Source organism: Orbicella faveolata, unplaced genomic scaffold (assembly GCF_042242905.1).
Source record: "Orbicella faveolata isolate gen_17 unplaced genomic scaffold, um_ofav_v1 contig_14, whole genome shotgun sequence".
Lineage (NCBI taxonomy): Eukaryota > Metazoa > Cnidaria > Anthozoa > Scleractinia > Merulinidae > Orbicella > Orbicella faveolata.
Window position 1 is genome coordinate 23,235,001 of NW_028301541.1, and position 16,824 is coordinate 23,251,824.

At 37.9% G+C, this 16,824-nt stretch overlaps 2 protein-coding genes and 1 long non-coding RNA gene across 3 annotated transcripts in view; 1 reads left to right on the forward strand and 2 right to left on the reverse strand.

Annotated features, from left to right (window-relative positions):
* The window catches only part of LOC149114554 (uncharacterized), a 4,214-nt gene extending 2,105 nt beyond the window's left edge, over nt 1–2,109 (forward strand). The window contains exon 3 of the long non-coding RNA XR_016206501.1: nt 1,653–2,109. This is a non-coding gene — a long non-coding RNA (uncharacterized LOC149114554). The remainder of the gene's footprint in view (nt 1–1,652) is intronic.
* On the reverse strand, nt 106–5,555 carry LOC110046106 (uncharacterized). The gene is made up of 6 exons (XM_089287180.1): nt 5,344–5,555; nt 5,159–5,237; nt 4,352–4,507; nt 3,826–3,927; nt 2,621–2,798; nt 106–1,746 (listed from the first exon to the last, which is right to left on the reverse strand). Exons 2-6 carry the CDS (start codon nt 5,234–5,236, stop codon nt 1,448–1,450), a joined length of 813 nt encoding a protein of 270 aa, XP_089143306.1. The 5' UTR covers nt 5,237; nt 5,344–5,555; the 3' UTR covers nt 106–1,447.
* Nucleotides 5,556–9,165: 3,610 nt separating this feature from the next.
* LOC110046115 (translation initiation factor eIF2B subunit beta-like) lies at nt 9,166–16,807 on the reverse strand. Its single transcript, XM_089287179.1, has 18 exons — nt 16,654–16,807; nt 16,469–16,555; nt 15,637–15,695; nt 14,431–14,460; nt 14,269–14,299; nt 14,116–14,164; nt 13,699–13,761; nt 13,513–13,562; nt 12,873–12,969; nt 12,290–12,349; nt 12,076–12,171; nt 11,498–11,535; nt 11,196–11,256; nt 10,410–10,469; nt 10,133–10,184; nt 9,961–10,045; nt 9,588–9,664; nt 9,166–9,338 (listed from the first exon to the last, which is right to left on the reverse strand). Exons 1-17 carry the CDS (start codon nt 16,722–16,724, stop codon nt 9,592–9,594), a joined length of 1,062 nt encoding a protein of 353 aa, XP_089143305.1. The 5' UTR covers nt 16,725–16,807; the 3' UTR covers nt 9,166–9,338; nt 9,588–9,591.
* Nucleotides 16,808–16,824: the final 17 nt, after the last annotated feature.

Consider the following 16,824-nt stretch of genomic DNA (forward strand, 5'->3'; position numbering starts at 1 on the left):
CCATCTTCAATTGCTGTTAGTTTCAAACTAATCGGTTGCTTTCTTCTTCGAGGGCATGTGGAAGACGAGTTGGGAGAAAAACAGCAAAATAATCATCAAACTCGCTATCTTTCCATAATTTTATTAAAGCAGCAAACACCTCCTTTGAAGTGAAATGACAGCGAAGACAAATTATAGTCAAGAAAATCTTATCTAAGACTGCGAAAACTAAATGCAACCTGAAGATGAAACTTAGGCCACTTAACGTTCAAACTAATCGCTAGATTACAGTAATACAACCAAAATTTAAACTTCGAGCATGATTACAAAGTATCCTTCAAGGTCATAAAACAACGGCCTATTTTTGCATGTCAAATTTTCTGGTCTTACAGCAAAACTTGAAACAAGGAAAATCGAACAGACCAGGGAAATTTCTCCCACCATGGTACATTCTTATCATACACATTATACTGACCAAGTCATAAACTAGACAAACTAAGCGAGAAACTGAGAAGTCAATTCTAATTATATGGGCGCTAGCTAGAGAAAAGTGTTTCCGTTTTTTAATGACGGTGACCAATATTGTAAATATAGCCCCCCTGTGAAAAAAAAATCTTGTATAGTAGAATTTCCCCATACTGACAATTCTGCAATAGGGATAGGCGATTTTAACTTTGATAATTAAGCGGCTTTATGGAACAATTACTACTGTTTAATAGTTGTTTATGATTCGAGAGGGAGTCGAGTTAAGCAGCATAAAAAACGGATCACTATACAGCCACAAGAACCCTCTGAAATGAAGTGATCGTCATTTCATACTGATAACTTTCTACAATATGGTCGAGTATTTTATACGGACACTTTCACCGGACACTTTAACCGTAAACCTAACAAAAAATCTTAGCGTCGACTGAAATTGTGAACCAATTTCAGGCTGGTTCAGTTACTAAACGTAAACCGTAAACCCAACAAAACATCTTAATGTCAGCTGGAATTGTGAACCAATTCCATGCTGGTTAGGTTTCTACGATTATAAATGATTATACACCAAATAACTGGTCCCTCACTAAACATATGAAAAGGAACCTATACAAAAATCTTAAAAGAATTCGTTTTCTTTCCGAGAGCGCGACCCGGGGAGCGCCAGGGAGAGGGCCAGGAGAGAGCCCCCTTAAATGTATTGTTGTTGTTGTTGCTGTTGTTGTTCCGGCTCGCACCCGAGCTTTTCTGCGTACTTTCTGAAAGGAAACGATTTCTAATTTAATGAAGCAGGCTAATAATTAAGTGTCATGCTATATAGCAAAAACTAGACAAAGAAAAGCAAGGTGCATTGTATTCTGCGTGAATTACGACTTGATTCCCGAGCAGGATATTCAGTTTAATTAAGTATAAAACAGTTAATCTAATGACAACGACGAGTTAACTACAGCAAATGTGAAAAAAAACTTCAGAATGAGAAATAGCAGTTTTAGTTACAGTAGTAACCGCAGCAAACAAAAGCCCACTGCCTATGATCAATACTACAAGTGACGTCTAAACTTTGAGCAACCGAGGCACTGAGTAGTCTAGCCCTATTATTTGATTGGTCTCCTCTAAATATGGTACCATGTAGTCCTGGACAGTCCACTAGCCACGCACACGATTCAACTTCTACTCTGCATTTTGTCTCATAGCGAGGGAAGGGATTGCCTGGACAGTTGCTGACTGCATCATCTAGATTGTAGGCATCGTGACATAGCGTTCGTATTCCACTTTGGCGAGTTCGTCCTTTGAGTGAATAACAGAGAAGAGAGGTTGAAAAGAGCCACGTGGATAAGGGAGATCAAATATAACAGTAAGGACTTAAGTAAACACGGACTCAGATATAATAAGGCCAGAATAGCGCTTGAGAACTTCTGCAACTGTCTACCGTATTTATATATTTGTAAAACCATTAACTTTAACCTAACATAACCCTGAACCATAGCTCCAACGATAATTACATGTAAAACCAGTTCAGCTGGTCCGATGCGGAGACAGAAAAATATTGTTTAGTGAACTGTTTCCGATACAGCAACATTTTTATGAACGTACATGTGTTCAAATCTTAAAAAAAACTGAAGATGAATCAGAATAAAAAAAAAGATACAAGCACTTTAGACACTTCTTAATCTGTAGTTACGGATGAAATGTGTCTGAGTAGCCCTGTTGGAATTTAAAAGAGTTTCCTTTCTCAAACAGGCATACCAGGTTTAAGCTATGTATTTTAGTTGCAGGCTTAGGGTCAGGTTGTAGAGTGAAAAACTGTGACCGAGTTCTTGAAAATGCTCTCCCGACTGAGGTAATTGTTGACTTTTTCCACACACATCGCGCGTGTGTCACCGTCAGGACTATGGTGGCGAAAGTATAGGAAAATAAAGAACGGCTAAAAACTAATCAGATTGCAGCAAAACAAAGATAATTAATCTGATAAAGCAGAAAAAAATATTACTCGTTATACAGTACTGTACCAGTCGCACAGTTCGTATTTGTTTAGATAAACTGAGCTCTGTTGAGTTAACGAATGAAAAAAGAATCACTGGTGCACATGGCGTAAGGGTGAAGAGCTTGAAACCAAACTGACAAAGACTAAAAAAGAATGTACGTGTTTCAGAACATTTACTTTCATGGGGATTCCTTTTTGTTACTTCAATCCGTCCACTCGGTAATTGTGCCACTTGGAAGATTCGAGACCTTGAACAAAGACTCACAGTGCCGTTACTTAGCATAGAACGGTCTGTAACCTCTTTATCGACCATTAGTGTTTCTTTCTGCGTTGTCACGACATTATTACTGGCAACCTGGAAGACAACCACAAAACAAACTTCATTGGCGACTTATAAATCAACCACGGATCGAGAAGAAAAGAATGCCTTGATCATACCTTTTAATTGTAAGCGTGTTTTTTTGTTTGTTTGTTTGTTTGTTTGTTTTTTAAGGATGCTAATTTTAGCAGAAGAAATGCGTGTATGGTATAGGAGAATCTTTGTTTACAATATTTGCCTCATTACCATAAGCGATACAGTTTCTGATGGAGCTACAAAGAGATTTATACTGAATATTGAAAGGGCACAGCACGATTAACTGTCCCAAGGAATTTGAGCGCGAATACTTCTTGTGCGACGAGAGTTTAAAAGCTCAAAATTTTACAAAGAATGTATTAGCTCATTAGCGCTTTTGCCACAAAGAAATTTTGATGTTTTTGAAAGCCAATTTCTCCTCGAATATTACACCCAAAGAGCCAAAAATTTCACCACTTACTAAGTTTTACAAGCTCTTTAAGTTTTTCTAGTAAAATCGCGTCTAGCATGATGCCTTCTATGCGCAAAGCCGTATGTTAATGAGGAAAAATGTAAACAATGACATCAGCAACGATTCGCCCGTATCTTTTCAAATGCAAATTTTAATGATATTTCCTTGCATGAGTCTCCTAGTTCCAGTCCAATACCGAGCATACGAGTATGGTCTCTTGTGTGTTGTTGTTTTTGTGTGTGGTTGTTGGTCGGTAAGTCACTTTGACCGGAATATATACATTGCAAAGGCTCCTTTTGAGTTGAAGAAATGAGTGCGAATATTTATCACTTGTAACGTTTAGGATGACTAGCCATTGCATAACTTGGACTTAGGGTTAGTTAATCAAAGAGGTCCCATCTAAATACAGTACCGGGATCTGGCACTGATTCTGTCAGGAGATTACGAGAAAGGCTGAAGGGAAGGGTGAAAAGTCAATCATTAATGATTGTTATTAGTTATTTTTGAAATGTCTTTCTTAGACCTAATACGGAGAATAAAGAATTACATTATAATTCAAAAATAACAAATACTCACATCCTGTAGATTCCTCACTAGATTCTTTGGTGTGGGCTGATCTCGTGCCAGTGGAAGTAGGAAGCAGACGCTCTTGAGCGGAAAATGAATAACTGTAGCATTCTGCGGAGAAGGAACCACAATTCGTCGATAAAAATTCACATTACGTGAGAATTTAAAGAGAAAACTTACAGATCTTCAATCGTTCATTAAGGTGCAAAAGATTGAAATGAAACAGCTATAGTTAACGACAAACTTTTATAAATAGCCGAAATTTCTAAAAACGGATCATTCGTGACGTATGCGGAAAGATTAAGGGGAGGTGCAGAGCTGGTCTCCTTCGTAGCCTTCACCTGGGTCGTAACGCAACGCTTCTCGCTACGAGAAAGGAGAAGAGTTGCGTGACGACCCAAATTGTAGCTGTAAAGGAGACTGGTGAAGAGCGAAAAGGAAAGAAATTAAAATTAGTCTCCAACAACTGTAGGATCTGAACTTATGTCTTCTGCATTTTGGTGCAAAAGAACGAACTCGTATTTTTAAAACGTACCTTTTTAAAGTCAAACAAGATATCAGACTTTTCAACGTCGTTGTGGGTTGGAACTTTAAACAGTTCTGTTTGTTGGTTTTTATCAATTGTAACCGTCTCGTTGAACTCTGTTCCAGACTCGTGAATACGGAGACGAAATTCCTCAACATCTGCTACCTAGTGAGATATAAAACGTTATTTACAATACAATGATTACACAGAAGAAAACAAAGCCAATAGCTTTAGAGAAATCGACACAAACTTGGAAACTCCAAACAACAAGCGGTTCTTGTTCAAGTCGTGAAGGTCAAGATTCAAGTGGTTCAAAAAATATGGCTTGCGATTGGTACAATCGACTGATTCAATTGATGAATGTGGTACTTTTCAGTGGAGTAAAGTAGCGTCCTTCAACTGCAAATGGTGAGATCTCGGCATCCATTAAGTAACACCCCATCGACTCCTACGAATTGTACTGCGTCTTAGTTAGTAAGGGGCCTTGACAACTCGTGCGAGTGAGCGAGCCGTACAAGTCGTGCAACTGGTGAAGCTGCATCCATTATAGCAACTGAGATTTACACCGTGAAAAATAGCGAATTACTTGTTCAGGAAAAAAAAAACTACGCTTGCAAACAAAACAAAAAGAACCCATGCAAAATATTCCTCGTTCTATAAGCGTGCCTGCGCAGGCAAGTGATACGTTTTAAGCCAGACGCTCATGGAAACAAGTTAAACGAATCAAACTCAGGACACACGCAGAAAAGACAAAATAGTGCGGGCAAACAAAGCAGGAACAACCCGTACAACAACCCTCCCAAATCGTCTTCTCACCTTGATGACTGGTGAGGCGTCAAGTGGATTTAACATGAGACTCATCATCAACAATATGGCAAACACTGGAGAACTCATCCTGTAAAATGTTTAAAACAAGTGCACGTAAAAACTAGAGTGAATATTTTGCACATGCATGGCTTTAGAATTTGAGATACACTGTAGTAGAATTTAACTGCACTCACTCTTGTTGGTTGATAAGTAGCTAGGTCACTGGTAACTTCTTGTCATTAACGTGTCACCGCTTCTAGGTAACTGTATTTACTGGGTAAAAAGGTTCACTTTTATATCTTCAACATCTGCCTTATGCGTGAAGGAATGTTGCATCCGTACTTCCTAGTAGTGATCAAACAAGGTTCGTATTTTTCATTATTTAACAATGCAAAAGTCAATTGAGAAGAATTATAATGATCGGAAGTAATTTTGCATCCTTAAATACATTTTACTTCCTGATTGATGAAGGCCCCGTCCACATGCACGTATCCAGATATTTTTGAATCCGAAACTTTGTCTTTCCGGATTCAAAAATATCCCCGTCCACACGTAACGTATTCAAATCTTATTCACCTGCCCACACGCATCCGATGGTATCCGGATTCACTCTAGAGAAACTAGGCCTACATGTTGTGCCGCCATATTGGTTTATTGTTCGGTGAGAGAATCTCCCACTGAGCGTCTTTTGTGTTTCTGCGACACGTCTCTCACGTTTCGACAATTTATGATTAAATTATATTGTTGTATCACTACTTCCCTAACAGCACAAGACAAGGTCCTTACTACTTCAGCAACAAGGTGAAGCTAGTTCAAAGTATGATGTGGCTTTTAAATACGAGATAAGTGATTTGCACTTAATTCAAATTTATACCTCAATCTTCTCTGGCAGTAACCCAGACTTATTGGAAATTAGCGCTCGCCCGCTCGCGAGTTCGATAGTGAGAGCTGTTCGTTTAGCTTTTTTCAGTAAAACTACAAAAATGTTGAGAAATTTCCAAGGAGTGTGAAAAATTGATGATAAAAGCAAGGGTAAAACAGTAAAACCGGTCTGCGATCCTAAGAAGGCGTCTCGTAAATTGACCAGAACAAGATACAAGCTCAAGCTGGGCTTCCGTGATAATGAGATACCGAAAAAATGTTCAAATACGAGGACGGTTACTCTCTGAATTGTACATGAGGTCTAATAACTAACCAATCACAGAAATGACAAATTTCGAGTTTTAAAAACTTTTTAGCAACTTTTTTGAGCGAGAAGCTCAATACTATTTTCCACTAGTTTTATAAACAGTGAAAAAAGATACTGGATGAAAGCCATTACAGCTCACTTGATTGACGTGCAAAGGCATAGGCGGTCAATTACAGGTATCCATTTTTTTTTTTTTAAGAAAACCGGAGAAATTATAATGATCGGAAGTAATTTTGCATCCTTAACTTTTACTTTTTCGAAATTGAACCTACATGCCTCTGTTGATTGATATAGCTTGAAACAGATATCCATTTTTATAATGTATTCAAGAACTACTAGAACTAGGGAAGTTCTGTGGATTCCTTTACTTCCTTCATAGGATAAAACAATATCTTTCTATTTAAGAAAAATTCTTCCGTAGTTGCACCATAGTTACTAGAGGGAAACGTTCCCCTCTAGTAACTTTGGTTGCACAACTGTAACACACCTTTTCTTTTGCAGTGAACGACTGCGTTTCAGCGACACCGACACACTTTAATTGTATCTGTAAATTTGTTAGTTGTAGACATGTTTTGCATGCTTACAATACAATTAAGTTTCAACAAAAGACTCACTAGTCTTTTTTACATAATAATCGATCAATAATCCCTACAACAGTACGGTGTAAATCTCCCACTGAGCGTCTTTTGTGTTTCTGCGACACGTCTCTCACGTTTCGACAATTCATGTTTTAAAAATTGTATTGTTGTATCACTAATTCCCTAACAGCACAATACAAGGTCCTTACTACTTCAGCAACAAGGTGAAGCTAGTTCAAAGTACGATATGGCTTTTATATGAGGCAAGCGATTTCCACTTAATTCCAATTCATAACTCAGTCTTCTCTTACTTTAATTCGTCACTTCAGTTGTAGTTGTTTACGTCCTTCATTTATACCCCGACTAATCACGCAAGCTGTAGCCTGATATTAACACTAGTTACTGGATCGACTGGACTAAAATAAAACAATAGAGTGCATGTTCGCGGGCATAAATATGACTGTTTTGGGCCCAACTCAGACTCATTTTAGCCCGAGCCGCGCGTTAGGCGGGGGTTAAAATGAGCTCGGACAAGAGCCCAAAACATATTTATGCCCAAGAACATAAACTCTATTACTATTATTATCACTTTGAAAGGCCTTGAGAAAATAAAAACTGAAAAAAATGACAACAAAACAGTCTGAACAATCATTGGTTTATTTCAGCCGGCTTAAGATCTCTTTAGCCCGCCAAATTTTCCATTTGAGCCCGCAAAATACGCCACAATGACCGACAAAGTGAAATATTTTAGGGAAAAATTGCGGGTGTAATTTCAAAAATACGTGAAAGATTACTCTCTGAATTGTACATGAGGTCAACTACCAGATTACAAACTAACAATAGAAATGACAAATTTCGAGTTTTAAAACGTTTTTCGAGAGAAAAAGTCAGAAGTATTTTCCACTAGTTTTACAAACAGTAGAAAAGATACTGGAAGAAAGCATTACAGCTCACTTGATTGACGTGCAAATGGTATAGGTGTTCAATTACAGGTATCCAATTTATCTTCTTAAGAAAAACCCGGAAAAATTGTAATGATCAAAAGCCTTTTGCATTCCTACATTTTTTTTCCTGAAATTAAACCTGCATGCATCTGTAGATTGATATATCCATTTTTATGATGAATTCAAGAACTACAAGAACTAGGGAAGTTCTGTGGTTCCTTTAGGATAAAACAGTATCTTTCTATTCAAGAAAAGTTTTTCCGTAGTTGCACCATACTGAAAAATGACCATAGTTACTAGAGAGAAACGTTCCCCTCTAGTAACTTTGGTTACACAACTGTAACACACCTTTTCTTCCAAGTGATCGACTGCGTTTCAGCGACACCGACACGCTTTCATTACATCTGTACTTTTTTAGCTGTTAACATGTTTTGCTTATATAACAGCTAAGTTTCAACAAAAGACACACTATTCTTTTCTACACAATATTAATCGCTACAACAGTACGGCGTAAATCTCCCACTGAGCGTCTTTTGTGTTTCTGCGACACGTCTCCCATGTTTCGGCAATTTAAGATTACATTATATTCCCCTCTAGTAACTTTTTGTTTTGCTCACAATAGGATTAGGGTCAGTTAAGTTTCAACAAGACACATTTTCTTTTTTGCATAATTATTCTACAACACGCTGAGCTTCTTTTTTGTTTCTGCTACACTGTTCTTACGTTTCGGCAATTTACGATTAAATTACACTGTTGTATCACTACTTCCGAAACAACACAAAACAAGTTTCTCATTGCTTGGTGAAGCTAGTTCAAAGCACGACATGGCTTTTATGAGAGAAGTGATTTCCACTTAAGTCCAATGTATAACTCAGTCTGCTCCGGCAATAGTACTTTGCATTCGTTTTACAAACAATACAGAAACAATAGAAAATGAAGCCATTAAAGCGTGTCCACTGAATTACGGGTGCCCCGTTATAGAGCGGATTTCAATTGTCATGAGTGTCGAACGCAATCAGACAAAGAATGTGGTTTTGGTTTTAGTACGGTTTGAGATTGGCTGAGTAGTCTAATTGGTAAGTAATTGATTTGGTTTCGGTTTTACGACAATTAATTGAAAACCACTCTAAAAAGGTTCCTATTGGATACCTGTTATGAAGACACACGTAATCGCCCGCCAATTGCGTGGCGAATGGTTAAGAGGAGAGCCTATCAGGATCGAGAATTTTGTTAAAGATACGATTATTCTCGGCGACACTTCTTTACCGCATGCCTCACTCATATAACAAAACAGAAGACGACTACTTCTAGTTTATTTCTTTATTTTCCCACCGCCAACCTCTCCGTGCTTTACTATGTATTTTACAAGTTCTCTCGCTGGCGAATACTAAAGAAGCCACTTCATATCAAACAGGAGTCGTGTGTGAAAGTGTGCTTCTGTGAGAATAGTCGTGTACATGGGCGCAGCCACTACTGGCCTGCAAATAAAAACACAACACATCAAATTTATTGATTTCAACTTTGGCAAAAAAGAAAAAAAAAATTAGGGACAATTACTTGATGCAGAAGAAGTGTATGCTTGTGTCACCTTGTTAAATTATCGGGATGGACAAAGAACTTCAAAAGGCCGGGATACTTTGTTTAATAACCGAGGAATAAATAGAACAAGCTCTCCGATTGGTGTTCTTTCGAGGAGATGAAAATAAGACAAGCTCTGATTTCTTTACCTTGTCATAAGCAGTTGTCATCTGCATGATATAGCTCACTGACAAGTCGATACACGTAAGACGGAGAATAACCACCACTAGAAAGGAAAAACAAACGTTTGGACCCAATCTCCAAAATCTTATGAGAAGTAGTTAACAATGAAGAATAGGACGTTTTCCCTTCCATATCGTAAATCTTCTAAACCAAACCAAACCCAGAGTACTGGGGCTTCTGTTCCCGAGCTCAATTCTTCGCCACGTTACCACGCTCGAGCTCAGATTTTTGACTCCAGAATCAAACGCACTAAGCATAAGGTCACTGTGATTCCCACAAGACGACATGCAGCACGGTTTTCTTTCGCACGGAACTCAAAACAGTGAATAGAATACTTACATGTTTGAAATGCAAAGGTTTACTAAATCTGGCGGTATGTAGTCAAACACTGGATTGTGGACATCAATTTTAGACAATATGTTTCCTGCAAGACAAGCATATGATTATTAACATCACTTCTTAAAAACGGTGTTATGACATCATAAAACTATTTTCAATTCAGTGATCTTACCTTCGGAGAACTTCATAACATCATGAGGAACGACGAATTTATTGCAGCTATCCTGCAAAAAGGAATTAAAACCAAAGGGGGTAAGGACGAAACCTTGTCATTTAAAACCGAACGAATTTAATAATCGACAAACACGGCATATGTGAACGCGAAATTCCGGAAAAAAAGCCCGATGAAAATACACCCTACCGACAATTACCCCCCCCCCCCCCACGTCAACTTCTAATTCCATGCCCCTCCCCTCCTTTTCCCTTACATGTAAGAAACACGTATTTACCTGGTCATATGACACGATATACTGTGGTGTAAGCTTATACATGGCCGCACACACGATTAGCTGTAGAAAAGAACAATATACAACATACAACTTACGGTATACATTGTAGTGCCGAAATCGGTGGCTGTCGAGACCAGAACAGATTTAAAACATGAAGAAGTGTAAGAAGAAGTAAAAGCTAATTGGATACACATTTTGTTACATGCGTGTGCAAACAACAAAGTTCAAAGAAGACTGAAGGAAAAAACATAGTAACAACACTCTCAAATTTCAACAGAATATCGAAGGGAGAGGTTTACGGTAAGTTCGTAACCTAGGTCGTCTGGATAAAACTACAATCAAACTTCTTTAAGAGTGTGTCCATGAAAAAACCAGGCAGAACCAGGCAGGAGGTGATATTTTTACCTACCTTTATGTCTCAGTCATTTTCTCACCAAACCCAACAATTGTGCCAAGTTTGAGCGAAATTGGTGATTAGAGCTGTACCACCTCCTACCTGTTTTTTTCATGGACACACTCTTAATACAGTCACTAAAGGGAGAAAGCTGTATGTCTGTATTATAGAGGTACACGTAGAGACTGTATGAATTCTGTACTTTATTTTATTATTATTATCATTATAATTGTTTTTTTTGGGGGGGGGAGGGGAACCAAGTGGCTAAAAGTTGTATACAGCTGCTCGTATTGTGGAGGTGTTCGTAAGGCGAGGTGTCGACTGTCGTTTGGGAAGATTCTCTGGTGAAATCATTTCCTTATTATTTTGAGGTACTTGTAACTTAAGCTTACCGGAACTGAGTGGTGCTTTGCAGCAAGTGCGAGAGCATGGGAACCAACGATGGAACGTAACCTGTTATAATAAGCAAATAGATAAGTTTCTAAAGAAACTCTCGCTGCCTCGGCAAGCAAGTGTAACACTTAGCTTATTTATCAACTTGAGATTGATAACAGCAAATTAAACGTCAGCAGCAAATGCAGCTGTTACGTGTTAGATTGTGTCGAGAACAATACCACTACAGATCGTCAACGGACTCATTTACTTTTGGTTTGTTTCAAATGAAATAGAATCAGCAGTGGTTCATTCCACTTACCCGCCATCTGCCATTACAGCGTGAGTGCCAATTATAACCTGAAGACAAGAAAAAAAAAAGTAAAATAAAGCTGCAAAGATTTCTTATCTCGCATTTGGTTTTAAATCGTTTCGCCGGTCTCTCAAGTTCACCCTGGACAAATGGGAATTGTACCCCCAGTGTCAACTGAGTTTTTTCAACCTAGTCTTTCTCCAAATTGTGAACGAATTGCAAATGTGCATAGAATATAGAGTTAATTTGTCACTTATTGTGTTACTAAGCAGCACATCTATTTTCGAGGGCAAATCATAAAAAGATGAAGGAAAAACTTGTTGAGGGGAACTTGTAGCACATGAATGAGAGGCCAAGGCGCAACACTCTAGTACTGGAATCGCTTAAAAAAACGCGATTGTTGCACTAACTTTCGTTTTACCTGTGGGAATGAGTTCTTAGAAAAAGATTGTGATTTATCTACGTATCACCGAAAGCTCCGAGAGTGCCTGCAATTTTTGTTTTCTCTTATCTTTTCGACAGTTGTAAGTCAGTTACCAGGACGTAATCTATTATTTTTGTAACTGAAAAAAGAATGGGTCAGTTACTTTGTTCACTCTTGACATAATAGCGAACACTGCTGAATCAGTGATGACAGTTGTTTCAATTCCATGCTGAGCTAAACTCTTGGCAAGCTCTTGGCCCTGATAAAAAGAAAAATGAGATCTTGTTAGTGGGATAAAGATATTGTAGAATATTGCATTGCAAGAGTTCCACGTTTCAAAAATCTGCATTAAAGGTTCTAAGCACAGATCTACAAACCTTATAAAATGGGGCTCCTTCCGCCACAATAACGCTAAATTTCCGTTTTCTCGCGGCATTCTGAAAAGTGAACAAGAAACAAAAAGGCTTTACATCCACATCGTGAAGTCATGCAACATGTACATGAAAGATACTGAAAACTGTTTTATATGCTATATTACGACTCATACAGGGGGACAGGGGAGATAACTGTCTGCAATCAATAAAAAATAGCTGCTTATGAGTAACATTCACATTATTTGTGCAGGTGCAGTGGCCTCAAGGTTAGTGCGTTCGTCTCCAGATCAAGCGGTCCAGGTTTGAGCCCTGGCCAGGGACATTGTGTTGTGTTCTTGGGCAAGAACACAGTGCCTTTCCCCACCCAGAAGTACAAATGCGTAAAGGTGAATTTAATGCTTGGGGGTAACCCTGCAATGGACTAGCATCCCATCCAGGGGGGTGTAGAAATACTCTTGGTTGTTTCATGCTGCAAAAACTGGGATATTAAAGCTCTGGCTTGATGGGCCACTGACTTGACTCGAAATTAAGCAAACTTATAAAAATAATTTGTTGGTATTCAGTAATGCTAAAAATTCACACCTACCTTAAGAAATTCTTCTACAGTTTTTGATTTTCCAATGGTCATAATAACTTCATTAGAGTGTATATGCTCAAGAGCTTGGGTTGCAATGTTATCAGCACTGCACAGACAAACAAAACAAAATCTTATCCACAGCTAGGATAGTTATCACACTTTAGGCATTGGTACATGCATCTCTACAAGTGATTGGGAGGTGCTGTTTTCTCCTTTCAAGCACACTGGAATCTCGATCAGAAGGATTCAGTTCATGGATGAGGTCATTGTGTTGTGTTATTCAGCAAGACACTTTACTCTCACTGGGCCTCCCCTCCCCTCCCCCCCCCCCCCCCAACCCCCCAGTAATTCAGTTTAGTTGGTCCCAACAACTTGTGAGGGCAACTTGATAAAATGCTAGAGGAGGAAGAGAGAGAGAGAGAGGGGGGGGGGGGGGGATGGGTTGGTGATGGACAAGCAAGCATGTAATCTCTATGGAAACCAGGAATTAAGCTCTGAAGGCATGTGCAAATTGAGGTCGCTTGAGTGACCTTGCCCTTGCAGCTTTGTAATACACAATTTTATACTCAGGATAAATGTATTATGAAAAAAAAACATGGATCATGTACAACATACACATAATGATTCACTACGTAATATAATGACATACCTTGACTCCAGTTCGGATAAAAGTTCATTTAAGGCATCTATAACAGTGGCCTGAAGAAGAATCATTGAGAATTTGAAAAGCGATTTATCCGTTTATCCAGGCTACATTTAAATGAACAGTCAGTTGAAAAAAAATCATCCAAATGAGATCGTCAAAATTACTTGGAAACAATCAAAGTTGGCATACCTTAAGTCCATGGCTTGGTTTGTTAAAGTCACTTGTAGAAGGTCCGCCAGTCATCAAAAGTTTCTGAAAAAACAAAAAAATAACATATTTGTAGACGTAGGACTTAATAGTTACTTTATAGTTGCATTATTACCATGAGATTCTCAGTTCAGTCACCAAGTCTAGGTGGTAAAGTCTAGGTGCTTCTAGGGAAAACGATGACAAATATGTTTAAATAAAAAAAGTCTACTACAGAAAGATGGTCCAAGAGTCTATCACTAACACTATATTATATACAGCAGGATCCTTGTAACTAGTGCACTTTTCAAGCTCAAATCCAACCCAGCCAGACACTACCGATCAAGATACATCATTTGCATTCATCAAAACATGCCCTCACACCACTGATCTTTAACATGATAATTCATTTTTGCTCACATGTAAAGACTCTTCTGTCTCCCCTTCCTCTGTTTTCCCACTCACAGAGCTGTTGAAAAAAAGGTGATAGAAATATAAAATTTAAGATGTTTGCCCATGTACAGGTCTGCATACAAGACATATTGAAAAACAAAACACTTTCACCAGTCCTACCCTGCATATTCTTCTCTGATAATCTTAAGGGCTGAAAAAAAAAACAAAAATTCATATGTGAATGGCAAGCTGAGTTGTTACAGTATTTATCATTACCACAGGAAAAGAAACTGACCAATTAATTATTAATAATTACGTTTTCTTGACCATACATGTACATACCTCTACGCACCATATTTCCAACTACAGAGTCTATAAAAGAAAAATATAGATCACATTTTGAAGAAACTTTCAAGAAAGGGATTAAAACTAAAATTAATTTAATTAAAAATTATCATACTGTACATTCTTAACCTAAACTCTGGTCCCCTAAACACATTACAATTAAATTGTTGTAAGACAAATACTAAAATTAAAACAATTGGTCCCAGACCTACATTGTACATGTATGTATATCCATGACAGCTGTGTGTTATAAAATTACAGAGCTGCAGTCAAACCGAGCATGTTTACGACAATGAATATACATGGTGAGTGGTCATGTAAATGTACTAAGGTCACAACGACGTCAAAACATTGCTACTGTATATCAGTATAAATCTACTAGCATTCTATCACGAATGCTGTTCTCTGATTGGCTATGCTACTCACTATCTATTTTGTGATAGATAGTGAGTAACGTAGCAGTGTGCCCTTGTTAACAAAATGACAGCCAATTTTTGGCATTTTCCAAGTGTCTGTGAATAGGATTTAGGTAAAGTTTTGAACGGCTAGTAGATTTATACTAGAACAATTAGATTATTCGCTCTCGATTTCTATGCCTGATAGTTGACTCAGGCTGAACCCTCGTCAACTATCACGTGATAGAAATCTCAAGCTCACATTCTAATTGTTTATCATAAAATATCTTTAGTGATATTACACACACTCTAATTGGCCGATAGGTGTGTTTAGATGGGAGTATGTAAACACAGTTGTGGCATTTTAGATTTGCACATATTTTTAAGAAATATTTTATAACAATAAAAGAGCTCTTTTTGCGTGTTTACATAGCCTCATCTGAACACTTGGGGGATTGGAAGAATTCTCGAAAGTTACATGTACGCAAACCCTCCACTACATGTCCGGTTTGCTCATCTATCTCGAAATTCTCTATACCCCTCTCGTGTACAGATGAGGCTATGCAGACATGGAAAAAGTGCTCTACAGCTCAATTAGCATCAGCTGAGTTGACTTTTCATTCTGATTCACTGGCCAGCCCAAATCATGGTCAACGGATTACTGTAAGTCACTCATAAACCATAACTTTAACACCTGATCATTAAATTGGCCTCCACCTCAGCAGAAAGATATGGCTGCTAGCCATGCAAGCTGTAAGAGGACAGATTAGATTAAAAGTACAGCAAAGAATCAGTGAGACATAATGACCTGTTGGTTGAGCACTTGCCATTTTCTTTCCTTCTGTTCTCATAAACTGCATAAGTTCACTATAGGAAAGATAAACTAAAATAACTATCAACTTTATTCATGCAATATGTGTACTGTACATGTAATGGTACAATTTATACCCTTTATTGTACAATTCAGTATTTTCCTTCGTTGTATATCCACAATCATTATATAAATAACCATAAACTGCAACTACAACAAGGGTAAAAGTGAATATCACCACATGTACATAATAAAAATAATACGATTAGTATAGGTAATCATACGGTTTCGAGTTCAATTTGGAATTAATTTGCACGAGTGAGTTTTTCAAAAAGCTGAAATTGCACGAGCCGCTTCGGTGAGTGTAATTTCAGCTTTTTGAAAAACTCACAAGTGCAAATTAACTCCATATTGAACGAGAAAAACCGTATGATTACTTATTAATAATATAAACATGAAAAAATTCGCGCGGAGGAAGTGCCGGAAGATCTTTCTTGAAGCCATTTTTTCTCATTTGAGAAAACTTTTTTCAAAGTTTCAGCACAAAATTTTCATCATCATTTTACATGATATCATTTTCTTAGAAAAGTTCCTATTTTCTTTCAGTCAATCATAGTCCAGAATTTCGATGTGTAATTTGCACTGGTGTTACACTTTTTGCACTGATGTTACACTTTTTGCACTGGTGTTACACTTGAACTGCACTGCTCTTAGCCAATCAGAATCGAGTAATTTTTTCATGTGTATTATTATTAAATAAAATTCCTCTCCTCCTGAGATATCAAAAAAAAATATTATCATGTCAGAGAGTTGACACAAAGTAATTTACCCGGCTGTACTCCAACGTGTCTGCGAGACAATTCTTCTCAAAAGTTGTAATGTCTGAAATGCTACATCATAAGAGCCGTGCAGTTGTCTGGAAAAAAGCGAAAGACAAATTCAGATCAACGTACAAGGCCAGTCTCAGTGTAATTTTCCAAGTAACTTCTGCGATGGTGGTGTAACTGTACTTACCCTTGTTTGAGATAAGAAACAAAACTTCCAATTCTCTCGTGCAAATCGTCTTCTTTGGACTCAGGGGGCATTTTATCAAAGAATCACAATCAACAGCTGAGACTTCTTGAACCGTTGACAAAACCTCAAAACAAAGCTTCGAAACTGAGCCTCGTGGTTCAGCGGAGTGTT

Excerpts from the sequence above, each read along its gene's own strand:
- LOC110046115 (XM_089287179.1), bottom strand. The coding sequence starts at position 16,724 with ATGCCCCCTGAGTCCAAAGAAGACGATTTGCACGAGAGAATTGGAAGT. Across the intron at positions 14,300-14,430 it reads TGGAAATATGGTGCGTAGAG|CCCTTAAGATTATCAGAGAA; the intron begins GTATGTACATGT and ends TTTTTTTTTCAG. Across the intron at positions 12,970-13,512 it reads TTATCCGAACTGGAGTCAAG|TGCTGATAACATTGCAACCC; the intron begins GTATGTCATTAT and ends TTGTCTGTGCAG.
- LOC110046106 (XM_089287180.1), bottom strand. The coding sequence starts at position 5,236 with ATGAGTTCTCCAGTGTTTGCCATATTGTTGATGATGAGTCTCATGTTA. Across the intron at positions 4,508-5,158 it reads ACGCCTCACCAGTCATCAAG|GTAGCAGATGTTGAGGAATT; the intron begins GTGAGAAGACGA and ends ATATCTCACTAG. Across the intron at positions 1,747-2,620 it reads AAAAAGGAATCCCCATGAAA|GACGAACTCGCCAAAGTGGA; the intron begins GTAAATGTTCTG and ends ATTCACTCAAAG.